The sequence below is a fragment of the Leucopleurus acutus genome (genome assembly GCF_964270905.1).
Source record: "Leucopleurus acutus genome assembly, chromosome: 13".
NCBI classification, from domain to species: domain Eukaryota; kingdom Metazoa; phylum Chordata; class Mammalia; order Artiodactyla; family Delphinidae; genus Leucopleurus; species Leucopleurus acutus.
Window position 1 is genome coordinate 67,883,098 of NC_139155.1, and position 16,690 is coordinate 67,899,787.

General features: G+C 42.5%; 1 protein-coding gene across 3 annotated transcripts in view; it reads right to left on the minus strand.

The window, feature by feature from the left end:
- Nucleotides 1-16,690, minus strand: part of NF2 (NF2, moesin-ezrin-radixin like (MERLIN) tumor suppressor) — a gene marked incomplete at its 3' end in the record, with an annotated part of 72,345 nt that overhangs the window by 18,617 nt on the left and 37,038 nt on the right. For all 3 annotated transcript variants that reach the window (XM_082853423.1, XM_082853422.1, XM_082853424.1), the window contains exons 7-10: nt 10,181-10,256; nt 7,658-7,792; nt 2,718-2,792; nt 946-1,059 (exon numbers count right to left, since the gene is read on the minus strand). In XM_082853423.1, the coding sequence (XP_082709549.1) occupies nt 946-1,059; nt 2,718-2,792; nt 7,658-7,792; nt 10,181-10,256 (400 nt within the window). The remainder of the gene's footprint in view (nt 1-945; nt 1,060-2,717; nt 2,793-7,657; nt 7,793-10,180; nt 10,257-16,690) is intronic.

The following is a 16,690-nucleotide window of genomic DNA, read 5'->3' on the forward strand; positions in this document are numbered from 1 at the left end:
CTTTGTCCAGCAAAATCCATTCCACTGCCCCCCACCCCACCCCAAAGCATCCCGAAGAGTACATCTGTGGCCTGCCATCTCAGAGAGCAAAGAGACGGAGCCGAGAGCACAGAGACGGAGCCGAGAGCACAATGGATCACACTGGGCATTTCATTCTAAACCTCAGGGCCGGGAACCAGCTTCGTCGGAGGACCCAAATTAGAGAGCTGCACACAGACTAATTATTACCCCTCCAAGCCTGCAAGTCCTAAGGGCAGCTGATTGCAGCTGCTGCTACTCTGTCTAGTAGTTCATCCAAAGCCATGATTGATATTTCTCAGCAGTGGGGCTCAGATTAGCTGTGCGGATTGCGGTGAGTCAAAAAGGTCTAAGAGTAGAAAACAATGATGCAGATCGTCCAGGCTGCTGATAACGTGCTCCTGGCACCTCTCGCTCTGGGCGATGTGCCGCCTGGGCTGACCTGCAATGGGGAAGCGCGGCCGGAGTCTAATTCCAGCAGTGGGCGCAGAGATGCTGCCCTACATTCCATCACCATCTAATTAGAAAAGGAGAAGTCTGGGCACAGGAGACAGGCAGGCAGAAAGAATGAAAGCTTAGCTGCATGGACGATGGATGGATGGATGGATGGATGGATGGATGGATGGGTGGATAGGTGGGTGGATACATGTGGGCTTGGCTACCTCTGCCCACAACATGCATTAATCACACTTCACTCAATTCACTGGAGAAATAACTAGGGATGTGTCTTTGAGATATGCTGTTAGAGTTAATCCTCATTTCCAGAGCTGACATCCCACCATCATTTATTCATCAGCCAAAAAGACCCAACAGGAATAAAATAAGAGTAGGCAGATCCGTGCTCAAAGGACTCCTGTGAGCCCATGACCACTCCTTACCTCCCGGCCGAGACCACCACCAGGAGACAACGGCAGTTCACCTGCTCACCTGCTTTCTGGCCTTCTCCTCCCTGGCCTGAGCTTTCATCTGCTGAACTTCCAAAGAATCAGCCTTCCTCCTCCTCATAAACAGGTCGTGGTTCCCGATACACAGCTGGAGAATCTGTGCAATGAAAGCAGGAGAAATGTTATACCCACACGTTGACTCCACTGAGACAGCACAGCAGTTACAGCATCTTGGTCCAAGGGCTCTTGTGGGGAACCTGAGAGAAGGTATGGAGGGAAACACCAACGTCCTCCCTGTGGCCTCCAGGCCTCAGCTCTGGAGACAATCACAGTGAAGAGAGGAAGGGGTGCCATTTAGCTTGTCTTCTGATGCCCCTCACTCTGCGGAGTCAGGGCATGGCTCCGCAGACCAGGGAAGATGACGGCTAAGCTTGTTCAACAGGCAGGGCTGGGACAAGTCATTCGTGGGAAAAAAGTAAGTTGGATTCCCCCACCTCCACCACATGCAGAACTCGACTCCAGAGGAATTAATGCCTTAAGTGCAAAGATCAAGCCCTGGAAATTCTTAGAAGAGAACATAGAAGAATATCTTTATGGTCACAGGATAAGGAAAGATGTCAAGCAAGACACAAAAAGCACAAATAGTTAAGGAAAAGATGTATACGTTTATCTACATTAAAATTTGTTAAGACATAAAAAGCAAGAGGAAAAATAAGATACAAAGTGGAAGAAGAGATAACCAATAAAGAAAACAAACAACCCAAAAGAAAAACAGCCAAAAGACAAGAAACAAGTTTGACAAAAGAGACAATGAGACTGGCCAATAAATATACAAAAAGATATTCAACCTCATTAGTAAAGATGCAAATTAATATGACACTGAGATACCATTTTAAATGCACAAGATTGGCAAAAATTTTTAAAGGCTAATAACACAATTGCTGAGGATATAGGATATAAGGCAAAAGGAAGTCTCACCCAGGGCTGTTGGATCTGTACATTAATTCACCTTCTTTGGAAAACAACGTGACATAACCTTGAATTTGGACATATACCACATGCAGGGCTATGTGAAGACACTCTCTAGACTCCAGGGAAGCAATTGTCCATGCGCACCAGTGGGCAGATACAAGATGCAGAAAGCACTTAATTGTCCATTAACAGGAGAACGGAGAAAAAAATATATATATATATATTTTTTAACAGAATATATAATGGAATACTATACAGCAGTGAAATGAAAGGACCATATCTTTGAGCATCAACGTAGATAAACCTCAAAAAATAATGTGTAAAAAAGGCATGTGACAGAAGAACACAGTTGATAGCACATATATAAATTTCAAAAACATACATAACTTGCCGTATACAAACTAAAGTTCTGATGAAAAGCAGGGGGATATTAAGCACACAGCTGAGAATGGTGGTCACCTTTGGGGAGGGGGGGACAGCAGGGTGCTAATGCAAGGGCGGTTCCACAGTGTTGGGAGTGTGCTGTTTCTTAAAGCTTGGTGGTGGGTAGGTAGCTGTTTATTTCTGTTGTTCTTTATACCCCATGTATACATTATACATATTCTTTCATATATATAAAGTACTTCAATAAAAATAACTTTTAGAAATTCCTCATCACAAAATGTAGGTTTGACTCTTTAGGTTAAGCTAAAGAGAAATCTTTCAAGGCTGATCAGAGAAGCACGTACCAAGTGAGTTATCATTCTACACCTCACAACATGTCACTCTGATACTGGTTCAAAAACGTCTTTCAATTTCACAGAAAAACTACAGTCTGTAACAAAAACCAGGATCTCAACTTACCAGCTTATTAACACGAAGCTTTGAGGAGTTAAATTTGAAGACATCAATTTTCTTATCCAATGGCTTAATAGTAAACTGAAAGGAAAAAGCAGAAAACAGTTTCAGTCTGATAGCCTAGAACATTGCCACCAACTGGGAAATTCCACAAAAGCAGCAATCCCGCTAGCAAAGTTCCAGCACGAGGCCATGCCTTGTCCTGGTTTCATGGTGCCCAGGAAGTTCAGGATCCTGGAAGCTGGGTTCTCGGCACCATCTTAGGCTTGGAAATCTGAAATACAAACCCTTGACAGGCCCAACTTTGAGGCCAACACTGGGAGGGCCGCCGCAGAGGCGGCCCTGCCTACAGGAGGCTCACCACCTGGTTGGAACTAGACCAACAAGAGTCAACTACTCAAGAGATTATGTCACGTGTTAGTGCCTCATTGGGTGGCACAAGTCACAAATCCTCAGGGTAGGATGGACATAAGCTGGTCTTAGACAAAGAATATGACAGAGAAGCTAAAAGGTAGGATGGAGGGGCATTCTGGACAGGGCAAGCAATAGGAATAAGGCAGAGATGGGGAAATGAGCAGTGTTAGCGTGTGTGTGTGTGTGTGTGTGTGTGTGTGTGTGTGTGTGTGTGTGTGTCATTATTAACTCTTTGATGACTAAGATAAAACCATGGGTTTAGACTGGGAGGAAGGCAGGAGTCGGGGCTGGTGAGGTGGGCTGGGGATGGGCAGTCAGAAGGGCTTAGATTTGATGTGACAGCATACAGGGTGTCACCCCAGATTTCCAAACATGGGGATGGTTTGAAGAAAACTGTTAATAGAAAGAATACGGTTAAAGAGTGACAAAGAATGGACTGCAGTAGAAAAGGAAAATACTACAAAAATCAAAGGGGAGAGAAAGAGGAATGCTATGGATGGGCGGGTGGGAGGGTGGGTAGCTTAGTAGGAGAACCCAGGGCCAGACTACCAGGCAGGGTCGAATATAAAGAAAAAACGGCAACTGTTGTTCTCACTCATTCCTGATGAGACCGGACACATCCTAGATTTCAAAGATGCACTTTATTTCTTTTTTTTATTTTTAACATCTTTATTGGAGTATAATTGCTTTACAATGGTGTGTTAGTTTCTGCTGTATAACAAAGTGAATCAGCTATACATATACATATATCCCCATATCTCCTCCCTCTTGCGTCTCCCTCCCACCCCTCTAGGTGGTCACAAAGCACCGAGCTGATCTCCCTGTGCTATGCGGCTGCTTCCCACTAGCTATCTATTTTACATTTGGTAGTGTATATATGTCCATGCCACTCTCTCACTTCGTCCCAGCTTACCCTTCCCCCTCCCCGTGTCCTCAAGTCCATTCTTTACGTCTGCATCTTTATTCCTGTCCTGCCCCTAGGTTCTTCAGAACCTTTTTTTTTTCTTTTTTAGATTCCATATATATGTGTTAGCATACGGTATTTGTTTTTCTCTTTCTGACTTACTTCACTCTGTATGACAGACTCTAGGTCCATCCACCACACTACAAATAACTCAATTTCGTTTCTTTTTATGGCTGAGTAATATTCCATTGTATATATGTGCCACATCTTCTTTATCCATTCATCTGTCGATGGACACTTAGGTTGCTTCCATGTCCTGGCTATTGTAAATACAGCTGCAATGAACATTGTGGCACATGTCTCTTTTTGAATTATGGTTTTCTCAGAGTATATGCCCAGTAGTGGGATTGCTGGGTCGTATGGTAGTTCTATTTTTAGTTTTTTAAGGAAACTCCATACTGTTCTTCATAGTGGCTGTATCAATTTACATTCCCACCAACAGTGCAAGAGGGTTCCCTTTTCTCCACGCCCTCTCCAGCATTTATTGTTTGTAGACTTTTTGATGATGGCCATTCTAACTGGTGTGAGGTAATACCTCATTGTAGTTTTGATTTGCATTTCTCTAATGACTAGTGATGTTGAGCATTCTTTCATGTGTTTGTTGGCAATCTGTATATCTTCTTTGGAGAAATGTCTATTTAGGTCTTCTGCCCATTTTTGGATTGGGTTGTTTGTTTTTTTGATATTGAGCTGCTTGTAAATTTTGGAGATTAAATCCTTTGTCAGTTGCTTCATTTGCAAATATTTTCTCCCATTCTGAGGGTTGTCTTTTCGTCTTATGTTTTCCTTTGCTGTGCAAAAGCTTTTAAGTTTCATTAGGTCCCATTTGTTTATTTTTGTTTTTATTTCCATTTCTCTAGGAGGTGGGTCAGAAAGGATCTTGCTGTGATTTATGTCATAGACAGAGATGCACTTTAAACATGAATATCCACTCCCAAGAAAGACTTGCTAAGCAGATGAAGTCGTTTAGGAAGATCTATTCTTGGGTATTTCTTTCACATGCTATATTGTCCAACAAGGGGTTAGCACACAGAGGACAGAAAAACGGTCCTTTGTTTCGCTTTTGGTCAAGTGAACTTAGAAGCAGTATTGCTCTTGTGTAGGCTGCTATTTATGAATTTCGGGAGCTTATTTTTGGCCCTGCTATCAAAGCCCAGAGCTGTCAGTGGGAAACCTCAAGGAGTGGGGAAACCACAGGCTCTGTGCCATGCCGGGGCATGCACACAGAATCAATGGCTCACTTAAAATAAACCAGCACTTCTGCTGTGACAGCATGGTTGTTGTATATAATGACCAAGACTACTTCTCATCATGTCAAGTCAGCTTGGGGCCCTTGCACTGTGCGAGTTACTGACCTGACGGAACTCGGGGGCGCCTTGCCCCGGGAGAGGGAATATTAGTTTACTGTGTCGAGCCATCGCACTAGGGGAGACTTCACTGCTTGGCTTCCGTGAAGGATGAGTGTTTTGGGAGCCTTTAGCACGCAAAGTTGTGGATGTGCAGTAAATAGACTTTATGAAATTAGGAGATGAAAAACTACCAGCACACCTACTGCTTTAAGTCACGTAGAACTTTCAGTTTAAGTGCTTTAAAAAAGAAATACCTAAATGCTCATCTCCTGGGCTACTTACAAAAATCTGAGAAGCCAAAATGTTTTGAATTAAGAAGCTCAATCTGTCTCATCAAGCATGGCGGAGTGGATCTCAACCACATACTGGCAACCAGGGGCCTGGTGCTCCTTTCCTCGAGTTGCTACATGAGGAAAGAGAAAGCAGGAAACCTGCACGGGGTGGGGGCTCTGCAGGCAGCCACGTGGGCCGTCTCTGTTACTCACTCCACGCCCGGGCCTGCCTTCCTCAGCCTGGTGCAGAGTCTCAGGGCCCGTCCTCTGTGCTTCTCTGGAAACTCGGGGGATGTGGCTTCTGCTATTCCTCTCACCAGACACAGGTCACCTGATCCCTCTGCATCTCTGCTTCCTGAGGTGACACAGAGCAACCAGAACACAGCCCCTACTCTCACAGCAGTGTTCTTGTGAAGACTGAATCAGAGCCAGGGCAAAGCTGCTGGCAGGTGGAAAAGCACCATATCATCACCACCTCTGTCACCAGCCGCTCACACTGAGGTTATGTATCATGGCAGTTGAGTCACTACTTGACTATAACTTCCCTGAGGGCTGAGACTGCATTCTCTACATCTTTGTTTCTCCCACAAAACCTAACACAAAAGAGATGCTCAAAAACTCTCTTAAACTTAACAATGAATGTGGCTACCAAAGGGGAAAGGGTGGGGGAGGGGATAAATTGGGAGATTGGGACTGACATATCCACACTACTATATATAAAATAGATAACTAATAAGAACCTACTGTATAGCACAGGGAACTCTACTCAATACTCTGTAATGACCTATATGGGAAAAGAATCTAAAAAAGAGTGGATATATGTATATGTTTAACTGATTCACTTTGCTGTACAGCAGAAACTAACACAACATTGTAAAGCAACTATACTCCAATAAAAATTAATTTAAAAAATTAACAAAGAATGAATAAATATAGGATTACAGCATTAGGGAAAAGTCACAATCCTATATAGTAATATTTGAATTCTAAGTTAGAGTGCTCTCATTTGAGTTATTCAAACTTAATTTTTCTTTAATTCTTGTAAGCAAGTTGGCCTGATATCCTTTATATCACTGCTGATATGTATACATTATGTATACTATATATATATATATATAATACATATACATTCATATACATGTTATGGAGAGGGGTGTGTGTGTGTATACCCATATCTCTGCACCGCATGAATCAAGCACTGGACACAGAGAGAGGGTTTAATATACACCGCATTTAAAATATAAAGAGAGGGGCTTCCCTGCTAGCGCAGTTGTTAAGAATCTGCCTGCCAATACAGGGGACATGGGTTTGATCCCTCGTCTGGGAAGATCCCACATGTCGTAGAGCAACTAAGCCCGTGTGCCACAGCTACTGAGCCTGCACTCTGGAGTCAGCAAGCCACAACTACTGAGCCCACATGCCACAACTACTGAAGCCCGCGTGCCTAGAGCCCGTGCTCCGCAACAGGAGAAGCCACCACAATGAGAAGCCTGCGCACCGCAACGAACAGTAGCCCCCTCTCGCTGCAACTAGAGAAAGCCCATACACAGCAACTAAGACCCACACAGCCAAAAATAAAAATAAATAAAATAAATAAATTTATTTAAAAATAAAAAAACAAAGAAAATTCTCACCAGAAATAGAAAGCCAAGTAATAAGAAAGGGTTACTTTCTGGTTTGTTTACTGTTCTCCGGGTTTTAGTCCTGACAGTTGAGCTTCCCAGCCTCTCATTAGTCAGCAGAGGGGTTTAGTGATGCTGTTTGAAAATAGGATGCAGTACTGTTCTGTAAATACTATAAAGATCAACAAGCAAAAACCCAAAGCCTGGGAATTAAAGGATCTTGCTGCTAACAAGGAGCAGTCTGGCTGGGGCTGCTCCAGAAGGAGGAGAGATGGGGAAAAACCTGCTGGGCTGCCAGGGCATCTACAGTGCAGACAGGTCCTACCTCCTTGTCGCTGTACGAGATGTTTCGGATTTCGTTCCACGGGAAGGAGATCTTGGGGGTCAGCCTGTTCTCAGGGTCATAAATGTGAAGCCCCAAAGCATCCACTCCGAGCAGCAGCTCTGTGCCCTTTTTATTCTGTAGATTTGACAAAGAACAGCCACCGTCACCTCCAGCTGAGGCTCAAGATTTTATTCAACTTCCCAAAGAACCTGGCATAGACCGTTACATGTGACAAGTTTCAACAGGTCCCAACAGAAGTCACTGTTGTCTTAGAACCCAGGGGGCCTCCAGCTTCCTAAACTGGGGCAGGTGGAGGCAAAATGATACCATTTTTGTTACTCATGTGTCCCACGGAAGGATCACTGGGGGCTCCTGTCACTGGCTCGATGGCTAAAGTAGAGGTAATCGAAACACTGTTACCGCTAATTAAATAACTGGCTTATCATAGATGTAGAATAAAAACTTGTAGGATTAAACACCTCTTATATTAAAAGAAAAGGTTATTGTACTACCAGAAAGAAAACTCTAAATGCTGGGATCAGATGGCCTTATTTTACATTAAAATGTAGTTTCAATGTGATAAAGCAAGTATAAAGTGTTAACTGTAGAATCCAGGCTGTGGGTATACATAGGTATGCACTGTAAAAGTCTTCCAACTTCCCTGCATGTTGGAAATTTTTTACTACAAAATATTGGAAAAATATATCAAAATGAATTATATATAAATTGTACCCCAATAAAGCTGTGTAAAACTTTAATTGATAGACTGTACACAGGCTGTACCTCGGATGGCAGTCTGGCCAGCAGCCAGGGCACCCATAGGGCAAGCGCCCTGGGCCCCCATATCACTGGCCAGTGTGCACCTGGAAGCCACCTCTTCGGGCTGCAGGCCCGTCGCCCTGTGCTGCAGTCTGGTCCTCGTACGGCAATGGGGGGAATCTCCCCACACCTGACCCCTTGCTGACAACAAGGAAACGGACCCAAGACTCCAGGGCAGGAAAAAAGGTCTGCAAACTGAGAAGGTGCTGGGACTGTGATGAGAAGTACAAGGCTAACAGCAGGCGTCAGGAGGAGGAGTGAGCACTCTGAGATACATCTTTTATTCAAGCTAACACCTGAAGTCAGATGTGATCACCAAACCAGGAGGGAGAGTCGTCTGCTCATCTGCAGGGCTCTTAAAACCACTGTGTTAACACAAGTGAGGCTTTGTGCTTTAAAAATCTATAGTACGTTTTGGAAAACAAGACGTTTCATTATGTTTCTAGCTTAAGTTTTTTAAAAAAATGGATTGCACCCTCTGCTTCCTATCATGAGGCTCCAACTGTTCTAGAGAATAAACAGAGAAGTGGGGACTCAAGCAGCCCCTTTCAAATTGTTTTAAGCACACGTCTTCCTTAGGTGATGGTGAAATTTCAGGAACTTTAACACAAAGACACTAAAATATCCATTAGCCTCATCTATCGCGCAATACAAGACACACACGCACAAAATAGTATAATTTAGTCTGCTATAGAAATATTCCCTCATAAGAAGCTGGTTTTGAAAGGTTATAAAATACTAGTTTTCTAGAATGTAGGTGGTGGAGCAAGAGGAGTCACATGGACAAAACCACAGAAATGTGTCAAATGAGTCTGACCTTAAAGAAACCAAGCAATTAGCAAATACAAATTAATAAAACTTTAGAAAACAACCTTTGGCGTTATTAGGGAAAATCTTTTAGGCATTTGTATACTATACAAAAATGACATAATTTGTCAGCGTGCCTTATTTTATGCAAATGATCCATTAAAAATACGTATTTAGAAAACAAAGTAGAAAGCTATCCCTAGGATATTTTACATGTGTTTCAATTTACCTAAATTTAATACAAAATTTATGGAAACCCTGAAAAGGAAAGCAAGCCTTAACTATAATGATGACTGTTTTACTGTCTACTCATCTACAGTTTGGAACCGGGAATGAAATACTTCAGCAAATCGCATGAACTCCTTTGGGAGGAGCTGCGACCAGCAGCAGAGCCTCAGGAGAAAGATGCTTGAAAGGCCGGACAGGGGCTGAAGACAAACGCTTCTCCGGTGCAGGAGCAGCGGGTTCCCAGAGGACAGCGGACTGTTAATGGTCTGCATAGAAAATCAATTAGCCTGCCAGGGAGAGTCCCCACCCAAACAAATCAGTAATCTGTAAAAGCAGCTTTACTCTCCTTGTGTCCTGGGGGAAGAAAGTATTTACAGGTGTTCCCTGTGGACCCGGATCTCACAGAGCCAGAGATAATCAAATGTTACACCAGAGCATTCAGACAGGTTTCTGCCCAGACAGGACCAGGCCCTCCCGGGCTCCACTGATACTTAATCACCTAGGATCTAATTTAAGTCCCAATATAGAAAATGCGGCTCTTAGACCCTCCCCTTCCTCTTCCCCTGAACTGTTGAATACCGCCCTGGGATGGGGAGGGACCCGTTTTAACAGTCTGCCCTCATTCAGTCTCCATCCACACACAGGGAACTCGCAGAGGCTTCTACACACCCGGATTGTAAAGTAGTTCACACCGTACATCTCCAGGTCCTGAGCTATCTTCAAATATTCCATTTCAGCTTCGTCCCTGCGAGGAGAATGAAAGACACTGTCACTGGCACGAAATGAGAAATCTGGAGGGCGGCGCACACCGAGCTGAGCTTCGAAACTGTGGGAAGACGCGAGCCAGGCAGCTACCAGCCAAGCTCTGCCCGATCCCAAGTCTGTTAACCACACCACACAGAGGTGAAGCAGAATTTCCCATCCCCATGAAAACAAGAGAATCGATTCATTAGTGTCTCTTGGCTTCAATTTCACGCTTTACCCTTGGTAAATAGTGACACCTGGCTTGAGTAATTCAAGAAAAGCACATAGTACGTCTGCTCCCTCAAATGGATTTGTATGTTCGAACTTTACGTAAGCTGTTGCTTTATCTAATTGCGTACTTTCTTCACCTAGAAGGTTTTGGTAATGATGTATCTCTCTCTGCAAGCTACCTGAGAGCTGCCTTTCTGATTTTATTCCTTTGGGTGTTATTGGAGGTTAAGGCACCTTCCTGATTTTAATCCTTTGGATGTTGCTAGAGGTTAGGGCAAGAGCTATCCAGGCTGTCAAACCCAAGCCAGCTCACCCACTTCTAAGTTGTGAGTCAGACTTAAAGGAAGCTCTTGAAGTAGCAATGACTTGCAGAAAACTCCCAGATAGGTACAGTGTTGAAATATCTTAACTCAATTCTCCCTATGACCTTGCCTTCTTCCCTCTCTCCCATCTCAAAATGGTCTCAAATGAATTTAAAAAATTCAACCTGAGAGGATAAGCAGTGGCAAGCAGGTGGAGCAACTTGAAATCACACACGTTGTTGAGGTAAATTGATACAATTGCTTTGGAAAATTGTTTGATGTTATTTGTAACAGCAAAAACCAGGAGACAATGGGACAACCTAAATGTCCATCAATAGTGGAATGGATAAATGTGTGGTCTATGAATACAGCGGAATTCTACACAGCAACAAAAATGGAAAAAACCACTGTTACAAGCCACAAACCGAAATCTCACAATATCATGCTGCATAAAAGAAGTGAGGCACAAATAACAGAAACTGTCTGATTGCACTTATACAATGTTTAAAACAGGCAACACTAATCCATGGAGTTGGATTCAGAAGAGTGGTTACCTCTGGGGAGGAGTGATCGGGGGCACGTGCTTTCTTGTCACCTGGTGTTACCTGGTGTTTTCACTTTATAAGAATCCATCAAGTGGTATATTTACGACTTGTCCACTTTTCGGTATACTTTTTTAAGAGTTAAAAACAACATGTGGGCTTCCCTGGTGGCGCAGTGGTTGAGAGTCCGCCTGCCGATGCAGGGGACACGGGTTCATGCCCCGGTCCAGGAAGATCCCACATGCCGCAGAGCGGCTGGGCCCAGGAGCCATGGCCGCTGAGCCTGCGCGTCCGGAGCCTGTGCTCCGCAACGGGAGAGGCCACACAGTGAGAGGCCCGCGTACCGCAAACAACAACAACAACAACAACATGTGATAGGAAGCTGATTTGAAGAAGAGAAAAAAAATATTAAAGGCTAATGAAAAGATGATCAATTCCTAAAGTGATTGGGGAAATGTTAATTAATATTTAAGATACAAAATTTCATCTTTTAGATCACAAAAATTAGATTGGTTAAAAACCAGTGTTGGGGAGAGAATGTGGGGGGAGACTTTCACACACAGCCGATGGGCTTGTAAATAGGTACAACCTTTTCAGAGGGCAATTTGGAGGCACCTGTCAAGACGCGAAATGCTCACATCCTTTGCTTCAGCAGCTCCTCTAAAGGATCTATCCTCAGAACTACTCATACAATTATATAATGATATCAGATTGTACACTGCAGAACATTCTGTAAAAGTGAAAGACCTATAGCTACTCCAAATACCATCAATAGAGGAATGGATGCAAAAGCTATGGGATATGCATATAATAGAACTTTTTTTTTGAATTTTATTTTTTTATACAGCACATTCTTATTAGTTATTTTATACATATTAGTGAATGTATGTCAATCCCAATCTCCCAATTCATCCCACCACCATGCCCCCACCACTTTCCCCCCTTGGTGTCCATACATTTTTTCTCTACATCTGTGTCTCTGTTTCTGCCCTGCAAACTGGTTCATCTGTACCATTTTTCTAGGTTCCACATATATGCGTTAATATATGATAATTGTTTTTCTCTTTCTGACTTACTTCATTCTGTATGACAGTCTCTAGATCCATCCAGGTCTCTACAAATGACCCAATTTCGTTCCTTTTTATGACTGAGTATTCCATTGTATATATGTACCACATCTTCTTTATCCATTCATCTGTTGATGGGCATTTAGGTTGCTTCCATGACATGGCTATTGTAAATAGTGCTGCAATGAACACTGGGGTGCATGTGTCTTTTTTTTTTTAATATTTATTTATTTTATTTTTTGGCTGCGTTGGGTCCTCCTTGCTGCATGCGGGCTTTCTCTAGTTGCGGTGAGCGGAGGCTACTCTTCGTTGCAGTGCACAGGCTTCTCATTAGGGTGGCTTCTCTTGTTGCGGGGCATGGGCTCTAGGTGCACAGGCTTCAGTAGTTGTGGCACGTGGGCTCAGTAGTTGTGGTGCACAGGCTTAGTTGCTCTGCAGCATGTGGGATCTTCCTGGACCAGGGATTGAACCCATGTCCCCTGCATGGGCAGGCAGATTCTTAAGCACTGAGCCACCAGGGAAGTCCCTGCATGTGTCTTTTTGAATGATGGTTTTGTCTGGGTATATGCCCAGTGGTGGGATTGCTGGGTCATATGGTAATTCTATTTTTAGTTTTTTAAGGAACCTCCATACTGTTCTCCATAGTGGCTATATCAATTTACATTCCCACCAGCAGTGCAAGAGGGTTCCCTTTCCTCCACACCCTCTCCACCATTTGTTGTTTATAGATTTTCTGATGATGCCCATTCTAACTGGTGTGAGGTGATCCCTCATTGTAGTTTTGATTTGCATTTCTCTAATAATTAGTGATGTTGAGCAGCTTTTCATGTGCCTCTTGGCTATCTGTATGTTTTCTATGGAGAAATGTCTATTTAGGCCTTCTGCCCATTTTTTGATTGGGTTGTTTGTTTTTTTTTAATATTGAGCTGCATGAGCTGTTTATATATTTGAGATTAATCCTTTGTCCGTTGATTGGTTTGCAAATACTTTCTCCCGTTCTGAGGGTTGTCTTTTTGTCTTGTTTGTAGTTTCCTTTGCTTGGCAAAAGCTTTTAAGTTTCATTAGGTCCCATTTGTTTATTTTTGTTTTTATTTCCATTACTCTAGGAGGTGGATCAAAAATATCTTGATGTCAAAGAGTGTTCTTCCTATGTTTTCCTCTAAGAGTTTTACAGTGTCCGGTCTTACATTTAGGTCTCTCATCCATTTTGAGTTTATTTTTGTGTATGGTGTTAGGGAGTGTTCTAATTTCATTCTTTTACATGTAGCTGTCCAGTTTTCCCAGCACCACTTATTGAAGAAACTGTCTTTTCCCCATTGTATATCCTTGCCTCCTTTGTCATAGATCAGTTGACCATAGGTGCGGGGGTTTATCTCTGGGCTTTCTATCCTGTTCCATGGATCTATATTTCTGTTTTTGTGCCAGTACCACATTGTCTTGATTACTGTACCTTTGTAGTACAGTCTGAAGTCAGGGACTCTCATTCCTCCAACTCCATTTTTTTCCCTCAAGACTGCTTTGGCTATTCAGGGTATTTTGTGTCTCCATACAAATTTTAAGATTTTTTGTTCTAGTTCTGTAAAAAATGCCAGTGGTAATTTGATAGGGATTGAATTGAAACTGTAGATTGCTTTGGGTAGTATAGCCATTTTCACAGTATTGATTCTTCCAGTCCAAGAACATGGTATATCTCTCCATCTGTTTGTATCATCTTTAATTGCTTTCATCAGTGTCTTATAGTTTTCTGCATATAGGTCTTTTGTCTCTCTAGGTAGGTTTATTCCTAGATATTTTATTCTTTGTGTTGCAATGGTAAATGGGAGTGTTTCCTAATTTCTCTTTCAGATTTTTCATCATTAGTGTATAGGAATGCAAGAGATTTCTGTGCATTAATTTTGTATCCTGCAATCTCATAGCGCCGGTCAGAAAAGATGCTCGATATGATTTCAATTTTCTTAAATTTACCAAGGCTTGATTTGTGACCCAAGATGTGATCTATCCTGGAGAATGTTCCAAGCGCACTTGAGAAGAAAGTGTAATCTGCTGTTTTTGGATGGAATGTCCTATAAATATCAATTAAATCTATCTGGTCTATTGTGTCATTTAAAGCTTGTGTTTCCTTATTACTTATCTCATTTAAAGCTTGTGTTTCCTTATTACTTATCTGTCTGGATGATCTGTCCATTGGTGTAAGTGAGGTGTTAAAGTCCCCCACTATTATTGTGTTACTGTCAATTTCCTCTTTTATAGCTGTTAGTAGTTGCCTTATGTATTGAGGTACTCCTATGTTGGGTGCATATATATTTGTAATTGTTATATCTTCTTCTTGGATTGATCCCTTGATCATTATGTAGTGTCCTTCCTTGTCTCTTGTAACATTCTTTATTTTAAAGTCTATTTTATCTGATATGAGTATTGCTACTCCAGCTTTCTTTTGATTTCCATTTGCATGGAATATCCTTTTCCATCCCCTCCCTTTCAGTCTGTATGTGTCCCTAGGTCTGAAGTGGGGCTCTTGTAGACAGTATATATATAGGTCTTGTTTTTGTATCCATTCAGTGAGCCTGTGTCTTTTGGTTGGAGCATTTAATACAGTCACGTTTAAGGTAATTAGCGATATGTATGTCCCTATTACCATTTTCTTAATTGTTATGGGTTTGTTTTTGTAGGTCCTTTTCTTCTCTTGTGTTTCCCACTTAGAGAAGTTCCTTTAGCATTTGTCATAGAGCTGGTTTGCTGGTACTGAATTCTCTTAGCTTTTGCTTGTCTGTAAAGCTTTTGATTTCTCCGTCAAATCTGAACGAGATCCTTGCCGGGTAGAGTAATCTTGGTTGTAGGTTCTTCCCTTTCATCATTTTAAATATATTGTGCTACTCCCTTCTGGCTTGTAGAGTTTCTGCTGAGAAATCAGCTGTTAACCTTATGGGAGTTCCCTTGTACGTTATTTGTCATTTTTCCCTTGTTGCTTTCAATAATTTTCTTTGTCTTTAATTTTTGACAATTTGATTACTATGTGTCTTGGCATGTTTCTCCTTAGGTTTATCCTGCCCGGGACTCTGCGCTTCCTCAACTTGAGTGGCTATTTCCTTTCCCATATTAGGGAAGTTTTCAACTATAATCTCTTCAAATATTTTCTCGGGTCCTTTTGCTCTCTCTTCTCCTTCTGGGACCCCTATAATGCGAATGTTGTTGCATTTAATATTGTCCCAGAGGTCTCTTAGGCTGTCTCCATTTCTTTCTTTCTCTCTATTTATTTCATTTATTTACTTTTGGCTGCATTGGGTCTTTGTTGCTGCACATGGGCTTTCTCTAGTTGCAGTGAGCGGGGGCTACTCTTCGTTGCAGTGCGCGGGCTTCTCATTGCTATGGCTTCTCTTGTTGCAGAGCGCGGCCTTCAGTAGTTGTGGCTCATGGGCTCTAGAGCACAGGCTCAGTAGCTGTGGTGCATGGGCTTAGTTGCTCTGCGGCATGTGGGATCTTCCCAGACCAGGGCTCGAACCCATGTCCCCTGCCTGCATTGGCAGGTGGATTCTTAACCACTGCACCACCAGGGAAGCCTTGTCTTCATTTCTTTTCATTCTTTTTTCTTTATTCTGTTCCACGGCAGTGAATGCCACCATTCTGTCTTCCAGGTCACTTATCCATTCTTCTGCCTCAGTTATTCTGCTATTGATTCCTTCTAGTATATTTTTCATTTCAGTTATTGTATTCTTCATCTCTCTTTGTTTGTCCTTTAATTCATCTAGGTGTTTGTTCTTTAATTCTTCTAGGTCTTTGTTAAACATTTCTTGCATCTTCTTGATCTTTGCCTCCATTCTTTTTCTGAGGTCCTGGATCATCTTCACTATCATTATTGTGAATTCTTTTTCTGGAAAGTTGCCTATCTCTGCTTCATTTAGTTGTTTATCTGGGGTTTTATGTTTTTCCTTCATCTGGTACATAGTCCTCTGCCTTTTCATTTTGTCTATCTTTCTGTGAATGTGGTTTTCCTTCCACAGGCTGCAGAATTGTAGTTCTTCTTGCTTCTGCTGTCTGCCCTCTGGTGGATGAGGCTATCTAAGAGGTTTGTGCACGCTTCCTGATGGGAGGGACTCAATAGAATTCTTAAAATGAACATAAATTAGCACTGAATGCAGTAGGTCTGTACATCCTGACAGGCAGTAAGTACCCACGCCCCCACGCACCAGAAGAAGGACACACACAATACCGAAGACCAGCACTGCTGCCAGCTCTCCCTTTTTCTTCTGTATACTTCGGTACTGCATTTTGTTCAACAAACACATCCCAGTTTTG